This window comes from Elephas maximus, chromosome 1 (genome assembly GCF_024166365.1).
Source record: "Elephas maximus indicus isolate mEleMax1 chromosome 1, mEleMax1 primary haplotype, whole genome shotgun sequence".
In the NCBI taxonomy this organism is placed as follows: domain Eukaryota; kingdom Metazoa; phylum Chordata; class Mammalia; order Proboscidea; family Elephantidae; genus Elephas; species Elephas maximus.
Window position 1 is genome coordinate 2,519,899 of NC_064819.1, and position 15,047 is coordinate 2,534,945.

General features: G+C 42.7%; 1 protein-coding gene across 7 annotated transcripts in view; it reads right to left on the bottom strand.

Moving 5' to 3' along the window:
• Positions 1-635: 635 nt before the first annotated feature.
• The window catches only part of USF3 (upstream transcription factor family member 3), a 78,079-nt gene continuing 63,667 nt past the window's right edge, over positions 636-15,047 (bottom strand). For all 7 annotated transcript variants that reach the window (XM_049876694.1, XM_049876711.1, XM_049876728.1 and 4 more), the window contains one exon: positions 636-13,357. In XM_049876694.1, the coding sequence (XP_049732651.1) occupies positions 6,921-13,357 (6,437 nt within the window). In that variant the 3' untranslated portion in view covers positions 636-6,920. The remainder of the gene's footprint in view (positions 13,358-15,047) is intronic.

The following is a 15,047-nucleotide window of genomic DNA, read 5'->3' on the forward strand; positions in this document are numbered from 1 at the left end:
ATAGTGATGATGGTCATGCTTGTTTTGTTCCCAATTTCAGGGGAAAATCATGAAGTATAATATTAGCTGTAGGAGGTTTTTGTAAGTAACTTATTAGATTGGAAATGTTCCTGTCTTATTGTTTGTAGACTTTTTGCCATAAATGGAGGTTAAATTTTATCAACTTTTTTTCTTTCCTTGCATGTACTGAGTTACTATATGTTTTTTCTCCTTTATTCTGTTAATGCAATAAATTGACTTTAAAATGTTAAATCAACCTTGCATTCCTGAAATAGCCCCTATTTGGACATGATGTACTATTCTTTCTAAATCACTGGATTCACTTTTCTAACAGAGAGTGTACATTAGATCATCTCTAAATAGTCTTCCAGATTGAAATTCTAATTTTACTTTTTACACTGAGTATACAAATGTATATTTTGTGCTAATAATATACTACTGGTCATAGTTATGATTTATTTGAGGTTGACTGTTGGATCAGGAACACAAACTCTGGGGAAATTTGAGTGTTCTGGCACCATTTTCAGATATTTTGGCAAAATTTAAAGACTACTTGAATATAATACTTCAGTGTTCAAGATAAATTACTTTAATACTAAGTTTGAAGTGGCACACACAACCAACAGAAAAGACAATTCACAATGCAAAAATGCAAAGTTTATTTTCTTAAATAAAATACTATATTCGTATCTATACAAATAATTATTACAACCATGAAAATGTTACATTTAACAATAAAAATTTCAAAACTTTAAACAAGAGCATGGTTTAGAATATTCACACCCTAATACAATGCATTTGTAAAAAGATGTCAAAATAAACAGGGCCTATTCTTATTTACAACTGTAGGACAATCCTGATCATATAATACATATCTGCTCTGGATTTCATTATAAAACAAATTAGTTTCCATTAGAATTATAAACCAGGTGATTTACAGCAATAGGACACAGCAGACGCTGCTGGCACGAGAATAGATACAAATATTAAAACTATTGAGAGCACTACGATTAGTTTTTTCCTGGTGACTGCCCTACAGTAAGCTTCTCACCCAGTGTATCTATAAATAATTTGTGAATGTAATTATGTTCTCCTCAGATTTTTCTACCTTATTTTACCAAAATGAAAATATATTCTTTCATTGTGGTAAAATATATACATATCTATATAGCCTGATGAAAGTGGAAGCTAATAGTTTCTTCACAGTAACAACTGCAGTATCTTAAGCAACACTGTCTGGTTGGTCCCTTTCTTCTTGGAAGATCAACAGTTCAAAGCCCCTTCAAGGTTACCACTATAGTCAAGTCCAGTGCCTCAGTGACCTCACAGGTGAAAGATGATTTTAAGACTTGGGGGTGAGGGGTGGGAGAACAGAGACTCGGAAAAGTGAAGAAGGAATACAGATGGAGTAAACTTTAAGTTCCTATGACATTGTATGCTGTAGACTTGTACACACAACAAAAACAATTAAAGATCACCTGTTTGTTTTTTTTAAAAAAAAGTGTTAAATTACAAATGAAGAGTTATCTTCGATATCTTATAAAATCACTAGTGATAGATTATGTGGTCATCCAAAATAACACCAATTTGCACATTACATCCAATATTTTCAACCCAAGTTGGCTCATGTGCCAAAAAAAAAAAAAAAAAAGTTGATAAGAGTTTGTGCAAATCTAGAAACAAGGACGTTGAACCACCACCACATATAAGCTGAGTTTAAAAGTTTTGCTACTAACTAGTCAGTCTGTGACAAGATCAGCATCAAAGATGGCTCAGAAAATGATAAGGCAACAGTGAGAAACATCAGCTGTACTTGTCCTCTAGGAGGTGTCTGATGACACAGCACGTACCATCCCGGCTGGTCCTGGGCTATAACTGAGGAGTGGGTGGGTGATAAGTCCCAATGGCTGGTCTAAGGACCCGAGGCACAGTTTCAGGTAAAGTGCAGTACCAGGGTAGAGGCATGTGGGTAGAAGCTCTATGTCCAAGAAGGTCCTCAAGGCTTCTTACCAGAGAACTGGACTGCCTCAATCTGAGCTTGGTGTTCCCCCACAGGCTCTCGCAGAAACACACTCAGGCTCACGTGGGAAGTGTAGAATGCAGAAAATATGGTTGTCAAAAAAAGGACCATTTTCTAACTCTGGGGGAGGAAAAATGGTAGCATTCAAGAAAAAACGAACTTCGGCCTTTAATTTGCACATAGGTATGGAGCCTTGGTGGAGAAGTAGTTAAGAGCTCAGCTACTAACCAAAAGGTTGGCAGTTTGAATCCACCAGCTGCTCGCTGGAAACCCTATGGGGTAGTTCTGTCCTACAGGGTCGTTATGAGTCAAAAATTGACTTGAGGGCAACGGGGTTTTTTATCATAAAATCATCACTCACAGATTAACATCACAGTTGCCCATCTGGCCGTTGGCTGTAACTGTTGCCCCCAGATGTACATAACCACGGGTGCAGTATCTCCCGACAAACGCAGGGTTTATATAGACAAGAGAACCACAATGACTTTCAAGTGCCTTAAGATGTCAACCCAAAGCCATTTGATTTGGGGACCACCTCTACCCTTTCTTCATTCCCCCCAGGAAAAATACGTCCACCAAAAAAGGAATAGGAGCTATATGGCATGTTGGAATATTTTAAATCAACTTTGAGTTAATTTTGTTTCAAGAAATTCTTGTTACTCTTTTAGAGAGAATACACAGTGGTTCACAAAGCCAGGAATCGAGAACCACTGAGTGGGGAGTATCTGCTCACTACCACACACAGGTCCCATAGATGGTGGGCCCAAAGAGCCTATCAAGGCAAAGGAATCATTCTCTGCTGAGGAAGCAACCGGGCTTCTTGCCACCTCCCTGACACAGAGCAGAAGGAAGAAAAGAAGAGCCTGTCTCCCTACGTACCAAAAGAAAGGTAAAGATTAAGACGCATCTTAATAAGCTTTTACCCTTTCTCACGTTTTTTTAAAACTTCACTCCAATCAATATATTTTCTCACATTTTTTGGAGTCTAAGTTCTAGCCTCTCCATAAAACGACTCATGTTAGAAGGCAAGAGCAAGGCAAATAAGTTATCTATAAAATGCTTAAATAATTGTTTTTTAAGAAGGCTGATTTTTAAAAAGCTCGTTTTCATTCCAACTTAACATAACTATGATCTATGACTGGAAACCACTGCAAAAGAACATTCCTGCCCCATTCCTCCCTTTTCACAATTCTCATGTTAAATTTTATAAAGCATGACTACTGGGGAATTCTCACTCCTTATTTAGAAAGATGGCACCATTGCTGGTACCTCAAAAAGTCTTACCCTAAAAACAAAAATTAATTTCCTGAAATGGTATAAAACATATATATTCCAAAGCGACCTGTATGTAACAAAAAAAAAAAGACATGAAAACCTGATTTATCTATGATTGACATTAAAATTCTATACATGAACAGAAATCTAAAACTGTTCATCTCATTGGAAATATTAGGGGAATAGAGCACTTTCTAGAACTGATTCTATGTGATCAATATGTTAAAAAAAATTTAACCAGTGACATTCACTTATGACTCAGAGACGCTTTCGTATATCCAGAAATTACAAAATTTGTGGAAATGGTTTTACTTTCTATGGTCATATGTTAGCAAGCCAAGAAGAAAAACATTAAACATAATAAAAATTGACTCCATTTTCTGCCATCTCTTTGCCTAAATTAAGCCCAGATATCACTGGATAGCATATAATAAATTGCCTTGCAAAATACCACATAGCTCCAGTTATCAAATACTTAATACTGCTGGTACATTCATACGCTCATGCTTTTAAATAAGTGCTATGCTCTGAGCACTTTCAGAATTGAGTGCCTATCTGAAATGATCTCCTATGTATATATATGCATATCCAAGTCAGATAATTAGAGCTACATGTAAGCAGGAACCCAGTTTGCAGGTGATCACATCTCTCTTCAGAGGGTCAGACAAGCCTTAGTTAGGTGCAGAGACTCAAGATCAAAGTGCTATATTCCTGGACTGAAAGCTCAGAGAAATGTAAATGCTATCTCTGAACAGCAGGAAAAAAGAATTAATGCAAAACAAGTATCTGAAATTATCAGGCTTCGAGGCCTTCGCATTGCAATGTTCAATTTTCAAATGGCAGGTAGACTGCACCTCTCCTTAGACTGTTACCTTATAACCCATCATCCAATTATAGCTAACGATGACTCAGAACAAACAGCCCCTCTGCAGTCGCGCGTGCACGTGTGTGTGAGACAGAGAAACAGGGAATGAAATGAAGAGCCAAACACACTGAAAACTGCCCTTCTTGAAATTGGCAGGTTGGACCTTTCAAGTACAAAGAAAAACTTGAACGTTCAAGCTTAAAATTCAGTTAAAACAATTTAAAAAAGCTACTCTAAATTTCACTTTTTCCACAATAAGCCGTTTTATCTTTGTCTTATTTGGCTTACTCATTAAGTCCTCCTATCCCTCCCTATGGCCATGCTGATGGGGGAAAAACTCTAGAAGTTTGTCTTGTTTACAATATTTTTTGCCCCCAGGAGGCTGCTTTAGTGGGCAGCAGGAACAGATCGGGAAGTTTGGTGAGAACAGTTGACAGGGCACACATAACCCTTTTGATGAGTCTTTAGAATAGGTATTGACAGGAGTGAGCCACTCTGACCAAGCCTACAGAGGCTTTTTATAGGAGGGGAAAATGCCATCCTGGGGTTCACTTTGCTGACAAAGCAGGCAGTTTCATGCTTCTCTCCCCTCCTCTGTGCCACACCATCCCATTTTGGGGAGAACATAACAACAAAAAGTGATCGGTCTGAGAATGTAAGTATAGGGTTGTTTTCTTAGTGTTGCCTTTTTGTTTTTATTTCCAAAACACAGAATGAGTGTGTGTGTATGCACATATACACATATATAAACACTTTAAATTTATTATTAACTTCAGTTGTTTTTTTTTTTTTTTTTAGCTCCTACATCAAGTTTTTCTATACTTCGGCAAGTCTCAGGTCTCAATTTCCCATTTTCGGATGGCCAGCCTGTTTTAAAAAGACCAGTTTAGACTTAAAATCTATGTCTTCACACACACAGCCAGACGCACACACAGGACACACATGGACATATATAAAGATGGTATTTTTTGAAGCACCATTTCACATTTTCCATCAGGAAAAATAAACAAATTAATCTCCTTATAATTCTATTATGAAGGAAAATAATGTAATACACAATGTTATATTTTAAGTATAAATCTCAATAAATGAAAATACTAACAGGGCTGAAGAATCTGCTCAGAAATATTTTCAAAGTAAGGCTCAAATAAACGGTAGATTCCAAATACACTATTTACTGAGCAGTCCCAATGATTAAATGAACGCCAAAAAATCAAGCTCAAATAAATAGAAGACAGAATACTGAAACAAAAAATTAATGGAAAAACTGCTAACCGAACACACACAAAACTCTACAACGTAACTGCTTTTCTCAATATGGCCTGATGCAAAATCCAAGTACGAAATGGAAAAAAAATTATATACTTTACTTTTTAGCTTTCCATTTTTAAGGCTAATTGTCTAGGCAAGACCTTTGCTTTAAAGAATCTTGGTACATTAAATAATAACATGACTCTCGATCTTGAAGAACAAGATGCGAAATAATTTATGAATTGCTATAATCCAGAAAGAAGCCTCTACGTAAACAAAACCTATGCAATAAAGGTTGATTATGCCTAATTAACTGATCTGTTAAGGAGCCCTGGTGGTGCAGTGGTTAAGCTCTTGGCTGTTAACCAAAAGGTCAGCGGCTACAACCCACCGGCCACTTCATAAGAGAAAGATGTGGGAGTCTGCTTCCTAAAGATTACAGTCTTGGAAACCCTACAGGGCAGTTCTGCTCTGTCCTATAAGGTCACTACAGGTTGGAATCGACTTGATGGCAACGGGTTTTTAAAATTTGTTAACTGCTTGACTTTAACTACGAACATTCAATTCTACACCTGCCATGTGTAAGAAACTAGTCTGGAGCAGTGGGATGCAGACCTCAAATTCTTGTAAAAAGACCAGACTTAATGGCCTGACTGAGGCTAGATGGACCCCGGAGGTCATGGTCCCCAGTCCTTCTGTTGGCCCAAGACTGGTACCATTCCCAAAGCCAACTTTTCAGACAGGGGTTGGACTGGACTATAAGATAGAAAATGGTACTGGTGAGGAGTGGGCTTCTTGGATCAAGTAGACACCTAAGACTATGTGGGCAGCTCCTGTCTGGAGGGGAGATGAGAAGGCAGAGGGGAACAGAAGCTGGCTGAATGGACATGGAAATAGATGGTGGAGAGAAGGAGTGTGCTGTCTCATTAGGGGGAGAGCAACTAGGAGTATACAGCAAGGTGTATATAAATTGGTATATGAGAGGCTGACTTGATTTGTAAACTTTCATTTAAAGCACAATAAAAGAAAAAAGAAACTAGTCTGGATGTTGGCATTAGTCAGCATTTGGCTATGAACCATTGTGTAATATCACTTTGTCTGTATTTTTGGATAGCAACTCAACTATCTACTTCACGTTCAAATCTATGTTCCTTCCTACCATCCAGCACATACCAAAATGAACTCCCCCCAGCCTCCAGCTGATCCATATTTAGGGAATAAAAGAGGAGAAATCAAACTTGGAATTGTTAACCTGCCTGGAAATTTAAAAAGCACATCATGCAGTTTAAAATGAAAGATAGCTTTTTCTTTTTTTTTTTGGACAATCCAGCATCTGCCTCATCTCTGACACGGCTTCCAGACATTCAGAAGGAAAGTGAAAGTTGATTATGGAAACACAGAGACATACGCACACACACAGTCTCACTGTTCACACACGTGTATTTGTGCATGCACACACAAATACCTCTGTGATCTCACCCATTATATTTCTGTTTAGTCGCTCAGTATTTAAACAGCAGAACTGCAATCATGACCTAAAATATGGCTTATGTTGTGGGCCGGTCTGTTTGAGGGCTGCTTGGAAGAGTCAGAGGCAGAGGAGTTGGCTATTGTAAGCAAAGGGGACATTGCTGAGCCATCCGGAAGAGCTGTCGCTATTTCTGGAAACAAAGACGTCATATTAAAATTGGATAAGTGAGAGTTGGTCATGTGCATTGGTGGCATATCTGGGAGAAGAGGAAAACTTGGCTGAGCAAAGCCAACTGGTCTGGGAGGGGATAAAATTGATCCGAATCGGTTATTTAAGCTTCCACTGTTTACCTTCTCTGTGCTGGGATTTGAGAACATTTGATTAGAAAAATAGGGGATTGAAATATCATTGGACAGTGGAGGGTGAGCAGGAGAGTAGGGCGGATAGAAGGAGGGCAGGGTATTCTGAGGATCTACAGGGATGAGGGCTGGAGCTCGAGTGGCACTGGGCTGAGTAACCTGTGGAATGAAGGAAGTATTAGCATTTATGGGTGGATTCATGCCACCCTCGGGAATAAAAGAAAAACCAAAATTTTGGGATAGCGTATGCTGGTCAGGAGCTGAATTATCGTTGGGTACTTGTGGGCTATCTGGCATAAAACGCACAATACTTCCTCTCTTCTCTGAGGTTGGCTGTTGGCGTCCAAGGATCATACTGCCGCTGGTTGACAGAGGAAGATGGGGAAGACCTGGATCAAAGACGTTACTATGTCTTTGGTTTCCAGAACGATTCCTTTCAGGTTGACGAATTTTGGAACCGCTGCTGTCTTGTGCGGGATGCCTTGATCGCTGGGGAACTGAAGAGTTGGTTTGACGTACAGGAGGCCCTTGATCAGCACTTCCATGAGACACAGATGGATGTGGCAAAGCTGGCCTTGCAATCCCATGCATGTTGGTTGTGACTGGGGGGTTCATGTGGCCCTTTGTCCCATGACTGTCAGTAATCCTCATGGGGTTGGATTTCTGAACAGAAACATTGGGACTTGTGTTTCGACCCTGAATATCTCCTGAGGAAGAAGAACTTGAAAAAGGAATATTCAAGGTACTGTTCCTGGTGTTGATTGCATTTAAGGGCATGTCACAACTTTCCCTATTCTGACTCTCACTCTCTCTTCTAATATGGACACTTTCGTGAGCTGGGGGACAATTATACTCAATTGCAGACGATGGGCCACACTGTGTATTCCTTTGATGTTCTGAGAGTGATCTCTGGCTCCCGATGACCTGATCACTGAGGTGAGGGGCAAGTAAGCTCTGCATAAAACTTTGGTGACATGTATTGTCACTGTCCCTTGGTGGAACAGCATCTCCTGTTGGGATGCTCTGAACCGGTGGATAAGGTAATCTCTTCTGACGGTCGATGGCTGGAGGACCAGAGTTTTGACTAATTCGGAAAGTCTGGGACTGCATACTCCTCAAAGATGATACAGGGTTACCTATTTCATTATTTCTTGAAGATTGTACTTCAAAATTACTCTGGGGCTGTTGACTGGCCCCACTTGGTTTAAATGTCTGACAATCAGGGAGGCGGATATCTGGGGCAAGGGTATGGTCCACACGGCTCTGCATGTTATGAATGGCCAAATTCTTATTTCTGGGAATATCAAGGTAATTTCTCATTTCAAGCTGATCTGAAACTCGAGAGCCCTGAATCGATAAAGCCATTCTCTGCTCTGAATTAGAAGACGTTTTTCCAATGAGTGCCTCAGCAGAGTAACTTGAAACTCTATTTCTCTCTGGCCTGTGTGGAGTACAAGTCATGTCAGAAGGTCTTGTCACGATACTTGGCTGGGACACCATCTGCTGCTCTAAGCCTCTTGATGTCAATAGTCTCTGCATTGGATTGTGTCCAGGGACATGTTCAGAAGAAACCCCTGAACCTTGCTGTCTGCTTCCAACGTCCTGCTGCTGGTGCATGATGTCTTGATTAAGATGGTTCTGAGGATGGTTATGGTGGTTCCGGCTTGTCGAAGGGTTGTCACAACTCTTCTCTGGCTGGGAATTTCCAAACTGCTGCTGCATCTGTTGCTGCATTTGTTGGTGGTGGGGATGTGGCTGACCACTCTTGGGCCGGGACTGGTCAGTTCCATGGTGCTTCGGTTGTAAGGAGAGCTGAGAGGCCTGAGTGCCCTGAACAAGATTCCTCTTCTTCTGCATCTGGACTTCCTGTTGTAGAGTTCTCTGTTGGTGGACACTGTGGGGCTGAGGGTGGCCAGTGCTCTCTGCGTGGGGTGCGTGATGTTGCAGCTGATACAAGTGATGCCTCTCTCTCAACTGCCCCACTTGCTGTTGCTGCTGCTGCTTTAAGTAAAGATGGTTACTATGGAGGTGAGACACTCCTTGAGCTGGAACGTGCTGTTGCAGGGCCTGTAGGTGTTGACTTGCCTGGGTTGGCTGTTGCTCGGCAACCGAAGGCTGAGAACTACACTGAAGTTCTGTTTGCCTCAATGCAGGGGCCACAAAGTTGTTACTAGGAGGAAACAGTCGTGTAAGGCCATCTCCATGTGTCGGGTTGCTAACAGGCACTATTGAGTTTGAAGAGTTGGGAGGGATCTGACTAACCATTATTTGAGTTTGATCAGAAATGCTGTCTGGAGTTCGGCTCATCAAAGACATGCTTTCAAGCCTGAGTGGGGCTGGCTGACAGTGCTTCTGACGCTTAGCAGAAGAAAGTAAAAGGTCGTCTTGGACAGCACGCTTAGCAGAATCTTTACGGCTTTCATGGCTCGGCTTTAAGAGTGGCTCTTGAATCTGTGAATTTGGTAGGGTACTGGTCATAGTATTTAGCTGTCCTTGGGCATATTCAGTCATCAGAGATGGTCCAGGAGGCTGACTGCCATAGGAGCTGGATGCAACAGTCAGATTAACTGTCGCCGGAACAGCCGTTTGCTCTGAAGACTGGGATAAACCCGCACAGCTGACCAGAGGATGGCTGATGCCGCTCTGATGGATAAGATTATTCACACTTAAACTGGTGATGCTTGGTGGCTGAGAAGCTGAAACCTGTAAAGAGGCATTTGATGTTTTGATTCCTACAGAGCAACTTGGTTTTTCCAGGGGCCTATCCACAGCTGCTTCGACTGAATCCTGAGAATTAAATTCATTTGGTACCGCTTCTGCCTGTCCTGTGCCATTCTCTTTAGGTATCTGTGATTTGAAAGGCTGATCTCCCTCTAAAGGTGCTGTTTCAGAAGGCTTTGAAGTGCCTTCCCTTATATCGGCCTGGATGCCAACTCTTCCCTTCTCAAGGTTCTCCTGGTCAAAAATAGCTCTTGCTGCAAGAGCTACTATATCAGTTTGCTCTACAAAGGTACAGCTGTCGCATGTACTAGCTGGTGCACTGCTGGTCACATCCTCTCTGGCTGCTTCAGGAAGCATGGAGGCCACCGAGAAACTCCGACTACTGCCAGAGCTGGTTGACATGGGGGAGTCAGCCTGCCTACCGGCGAGCAAAGAACCACTAACGACCTCCTGACCAGGGATGCAGGAATGATGCTGTGGTAGATCTCCACCGTCACCGTTCAGCAGTAACAGCTCCTGTTTGGGATGGAAATCCACACTCGAGTCTGCTAGTTTAGAATTTTCAGGAAAGTCAGGATGGTCCGCCTGGACTGAAAGAGATGTTTTCTGAGCATCTTTTTCTTTAGCAAGATCAGACAGCAAGGCAGTTAAACCTTGCCCCTTTAAGAGACCAGTGGTTTGCATTGTATCCGATGGATCTTGCTCGATCCTGCAAGGTTCAGCAACGATTTCCACCTCAGAAACACAGTCAGGGCTTGCCGTATTCGTGGTGGATGACAGACCAGAAACCTGAGACACCAAAACCTGGGGATCACTTGGAGATGGGATCAACACACTGGCTGAAGGACATGACTTGGCAGCATCTGACAATGCCAGGCTAGTTGGTGGCTTATCCTGAGATATCTCTGGTTGCAACACAGGGGTAGAGTCTTTGGATTTTGCCGGGGCCGTTGCAAAATGTTCGCTTGTGACAGGTTCTTGGGAGGGTGAGTTAGACTCTTCAGTTGACTTACATTTGGGTACAGACTCAGAATTCAAAACTTCCAAAGAATGTGAACCACACGCATTTACACTATTTGCCTGGGACACAGCAACAGATGGCAAATCAACAGGGAGGCTATCCAGCAGTACGTCATCACAGGATAGCTCTGCAGAACCTTCTGTGCTGGGGCAGCCCAGCTTCCCCACTTCTCTGACTGGATTCAGAGAGCAGGCTGACTTGCTAGCTGCTAAGTGTTTCTTGGCAACTGGCTTCTTATTCAACCTCTTCAACTTCACGTTAGGTGGCAAACAAGCTACACTGTTCACTGAGGGAGTAGTCGCTAGATCACATGCGCTGGGTAGTGTGGCTGAATTATCTGCTGTCACGGGAGGTGCCACAGCAGTTGTCAGTGAAACACAGTTAGCTGAAGTGGCTTGACTATTTGCAGCAGTTTGAAGATTGGCAGGCTGGTTAATCGACAATTGCACACAGCTTTGCCCAGCCATCTGTGATATGCTTTGATTGAGGCTGGCCAAAGCACCAAACGTATTCAGGGCAACGTTGGTATTTGGATCTTCGCTGGTGGTGGGTTGAATAATTTGCATAGGGGTTTGATTTGTAGCTCCTGATGAAGACATCACAGGCTGCAAAGCAAAGAGCTGTCCATTTAAAGAAATGGTTTGAGGCTGCTGTTGGTTTGACATGGCAACAGAAAACGTTGGTGTTGAACTAGATGTTGATAAAGAAGAAGGTCTTGGTAATATGTGGACAAGGTGCTTTCCTCCAAAAGTCTGTGGGGTTGAAGCATTTTGCATTGAATGATTAGACCCTATGATAGCATTGACTCCATTGACGGGGAGTCGAACAGAACCAGGAGGTGGTGCAGAGAGGAGCGGCACAGGGTTCTGATTGGCTGTCTGTATGATCACTATCTGCTGACCTACCGTTTGGCTGGGAACCTCTGCTCTCATCACTGTGGGGCATGGGGTGGTGCTGGGTGGCTGAAGAATGATCACATTTGGATTACCTGGAGCTGCATTAACAGCCGACCCGACTGGCTGAGCCATCTGAATCACCTGCATTGCTGAATTCAATGGAAGGATAGTTTTTGGAGGCTGAGGTTTAACTTGTGGCTGGGCAGTTAATGGCTGCATAGGTAAAGATGAACACGAAGGCAAGGTTACAACTACTTGCTCACCCGCTTGCCCATCTGCTGGAAAGGCATTGCTCGAGTTGATGCCTGCAGCCACATGTCTACTGTGGTTGGTTGTGGTGGGGCTAGGACCAGACTCATTTAATACCGGGGCTACAGCGACAGCTGGTGCCTGGCTCAAGGGCTGAATGGTGTTTCCCGCCAGTTGCAAAGTAGTCCATGTTGTCTGTGTGTTTCCGGCTGAGGAAATTCGGGTAAGGCTGTTAATATTTTTCAAATCTGAAGTACTAACACTTGAAGAAGGCAAAGAACAAGAAAGAGTCCAGCCACTGTCCAAAGGGTTTGCAGACAGAGTGCTCACAGGAGTGGCAGTCTTCCCCACTCCAGCGACAGGTAGGGACACCACCGTGGCACTGTTTGTCAAGTCTGTACCCTGGCTAATGCCCACTGGAGAAGACGCACCTGCAGGCCTGGGAGGCTGGGAGCAGACCGCGGTGGTAACCGCAACAACAAGGGTGCCGGGGAGCTCAACTCTGCAGGCCTGCGCGCTCAGGCAGGGCTGGCTGCCGGGCAGCACTTCAGTGGTGGTCGCTGAGGAGGCAGAGCGGACGTTCAACGCACAGGGGACCGTGTTCTTCAGTAATTTGGGGCTCTCTTGCCCATTCTTATTTTCAGGTGAGCTTTGATCGTTTAGAGATGTATGCAAGGAACAGTGTTGATGAGGTTCAGGCCCAACTGGAACAGCGATCAGTGAGCCGCTGGTGGCACCAAGCACGCTCGATTCGCTTTCTGAAGTGGAAAGCTCAAGAATATTTTGAGCAGAAATGGTAGCAGGAAGACAAAGAGGAAGAGGCTGGTTAGCAGCCACCGCAGAAACTCTGGTCTGATGCCATGGCTTGTTTTCAGAAGGGCAGACTCCAGAAACAGACACAGGAGTCACAAGATTGCAAGCCCTCTGTACTGGCACCACGTTGGCGGTTTGCTTTTGTAAATTATGACCAACGTTAAAGGTTATCCCCTGAACAGCTGCTCCCTGGCTGTTTCCACCAGGCTGACTCCCATTTGAATAAACAATGATATTTTTTTGAACCTGATCACTGGGAATAACAACAGAGACCTTCGAGTTTTTAAGATTTCCTTTCCAGTGGATTGTGGGGTCATCATATAAGCATATGTCATTCGCTTTCAGTAACTCAATGTATCGGCCATTTTCTTTTTGGATTTCTTCCAGTTGTTTCCGTAGCTTTTTTATTTCTTCAGCTGTAATATTAAAAAATAAAAAATCCATGAATGTCAGTATTAATTTACAATAACCTAAAAAAGAAATAACTGTGTACTAAGCTACTGGTGGCATAGTGGTTAAGAACTACAGCTGCTAACCAAAAGGTGGGCAGTTCAAATCCACCAGCTGCTCCTTGGATAGCCTATGGGGTAGTTCAGTTCTGTCCCATAGGGTCACTATGAGTCAGAACTGACTTGATGGCAATGGGTTTTGGTTTTTTAAGCTACTGAATTTGACTTCTGGCATTCTAAATACATCAATTAAGAATCTTCCGTTCTTTTCTAATATAAGTCCTTTCTTCTTTTTAGAAGGGTAAATCAAACCCCTATCCCATCCTTTTAAAAGCACAGTGAAAGCTCTGAGAGCCAGAGCTCAGCGAGATGCTGCCTTGCTCCCCCGGTTTCCGCCTTTGGCAGGGTGCGGTCCCACCACTTCTCTATCACTTGCTCTAGTGGAAAACATTTGTGTTTTCCTTCTCTGACAGGTTTCCGCCTTACACATGTTCCGGTTTTCATAGGTTGTACTGTGTCTACCTTTAAAGTGGAGCCCTGGTGGCGTAGTGGTTCAGGGCTCAGGTGCTAACCAAAAGGTCAGCAGTTCAAATCCACCAGCCGCTCCTTGGAAACCCCACTGGGCAGTTCTGCTCTGCCCTCTAGGATCACTATGAGTCAGAACCGACTCCATGGCACCTAACAACGACAATACCTTTAAAGTGCAACAACTGAAAAAATTACTCAGACTGTAGAGAGCTCAAAGTTCCCAACTGAAAAAATTTCCAAGAGGGCAGTGACAAAGGTGAAGCATGGGAAGCTATACTGATATCAAGGTACCATTCTAGCAAAATAACATTAAACATCAATTAAATATCCTTTAAATGCTGCAATGGCTAACATTGCTTGTGGTGATAGTCTCTTCTACACATGGCTTTAAACTAGCTTCTATTTTACCCTCTGAAAAAATGAAGATTATTGTTAACCAATGTCATACAACAACGTGTGTATTGTTTGATAAGAAACTAGTTTGTTTTGTAAACCTTCATCTAAAGTTCAATTAAAAGAAAAAATGAAGATTAAAATGAACAAGAAGAACATATGAGAAGTGTTAGGGCGCTGAAGAAAGCACTAACAATGCCACTTGCATTTTCTTTGACTACTTGTGTACGCTACTGAGCCACGAGGGTGTCTGTCGCACCCCTGCTCCTGAGGAAGGCTGCCTCACTCATGGATCCTACTCGTGGGGCAGTCTTGGATGGTGGTATTTTACGTCTTGTGATCCCATCCACCCCCACCACCCTTGCCAAAGCTGGTGCAGGCATTCCATCCCACCAAAGGCAGCCAATCCTCACACCCAGTACTAAAATGAAAAGTTCCGTTCAAACAAAGAGGCGCTGAGACTAGCAGATTATTTTCCTCAGATATTTAAACTAAGAGACACAGAAGATGACAGTGTACCACAGATATTATAAAGAACAACCATTATGGACCAAATAATAACGATTGCTCCCACTTATTGCACTGTCTCAAATAATAATAATAAGCCGCTAACACTTGTGAAGCATCTACCATGTGCCCGGCTTTATTCTAAGTGCTTTGTGCTTTACTTCAATCCTCAAAACAATCACGAGGTGGGTATCACCCATCAATATCACCATTTTTAGCAATGAGAAAC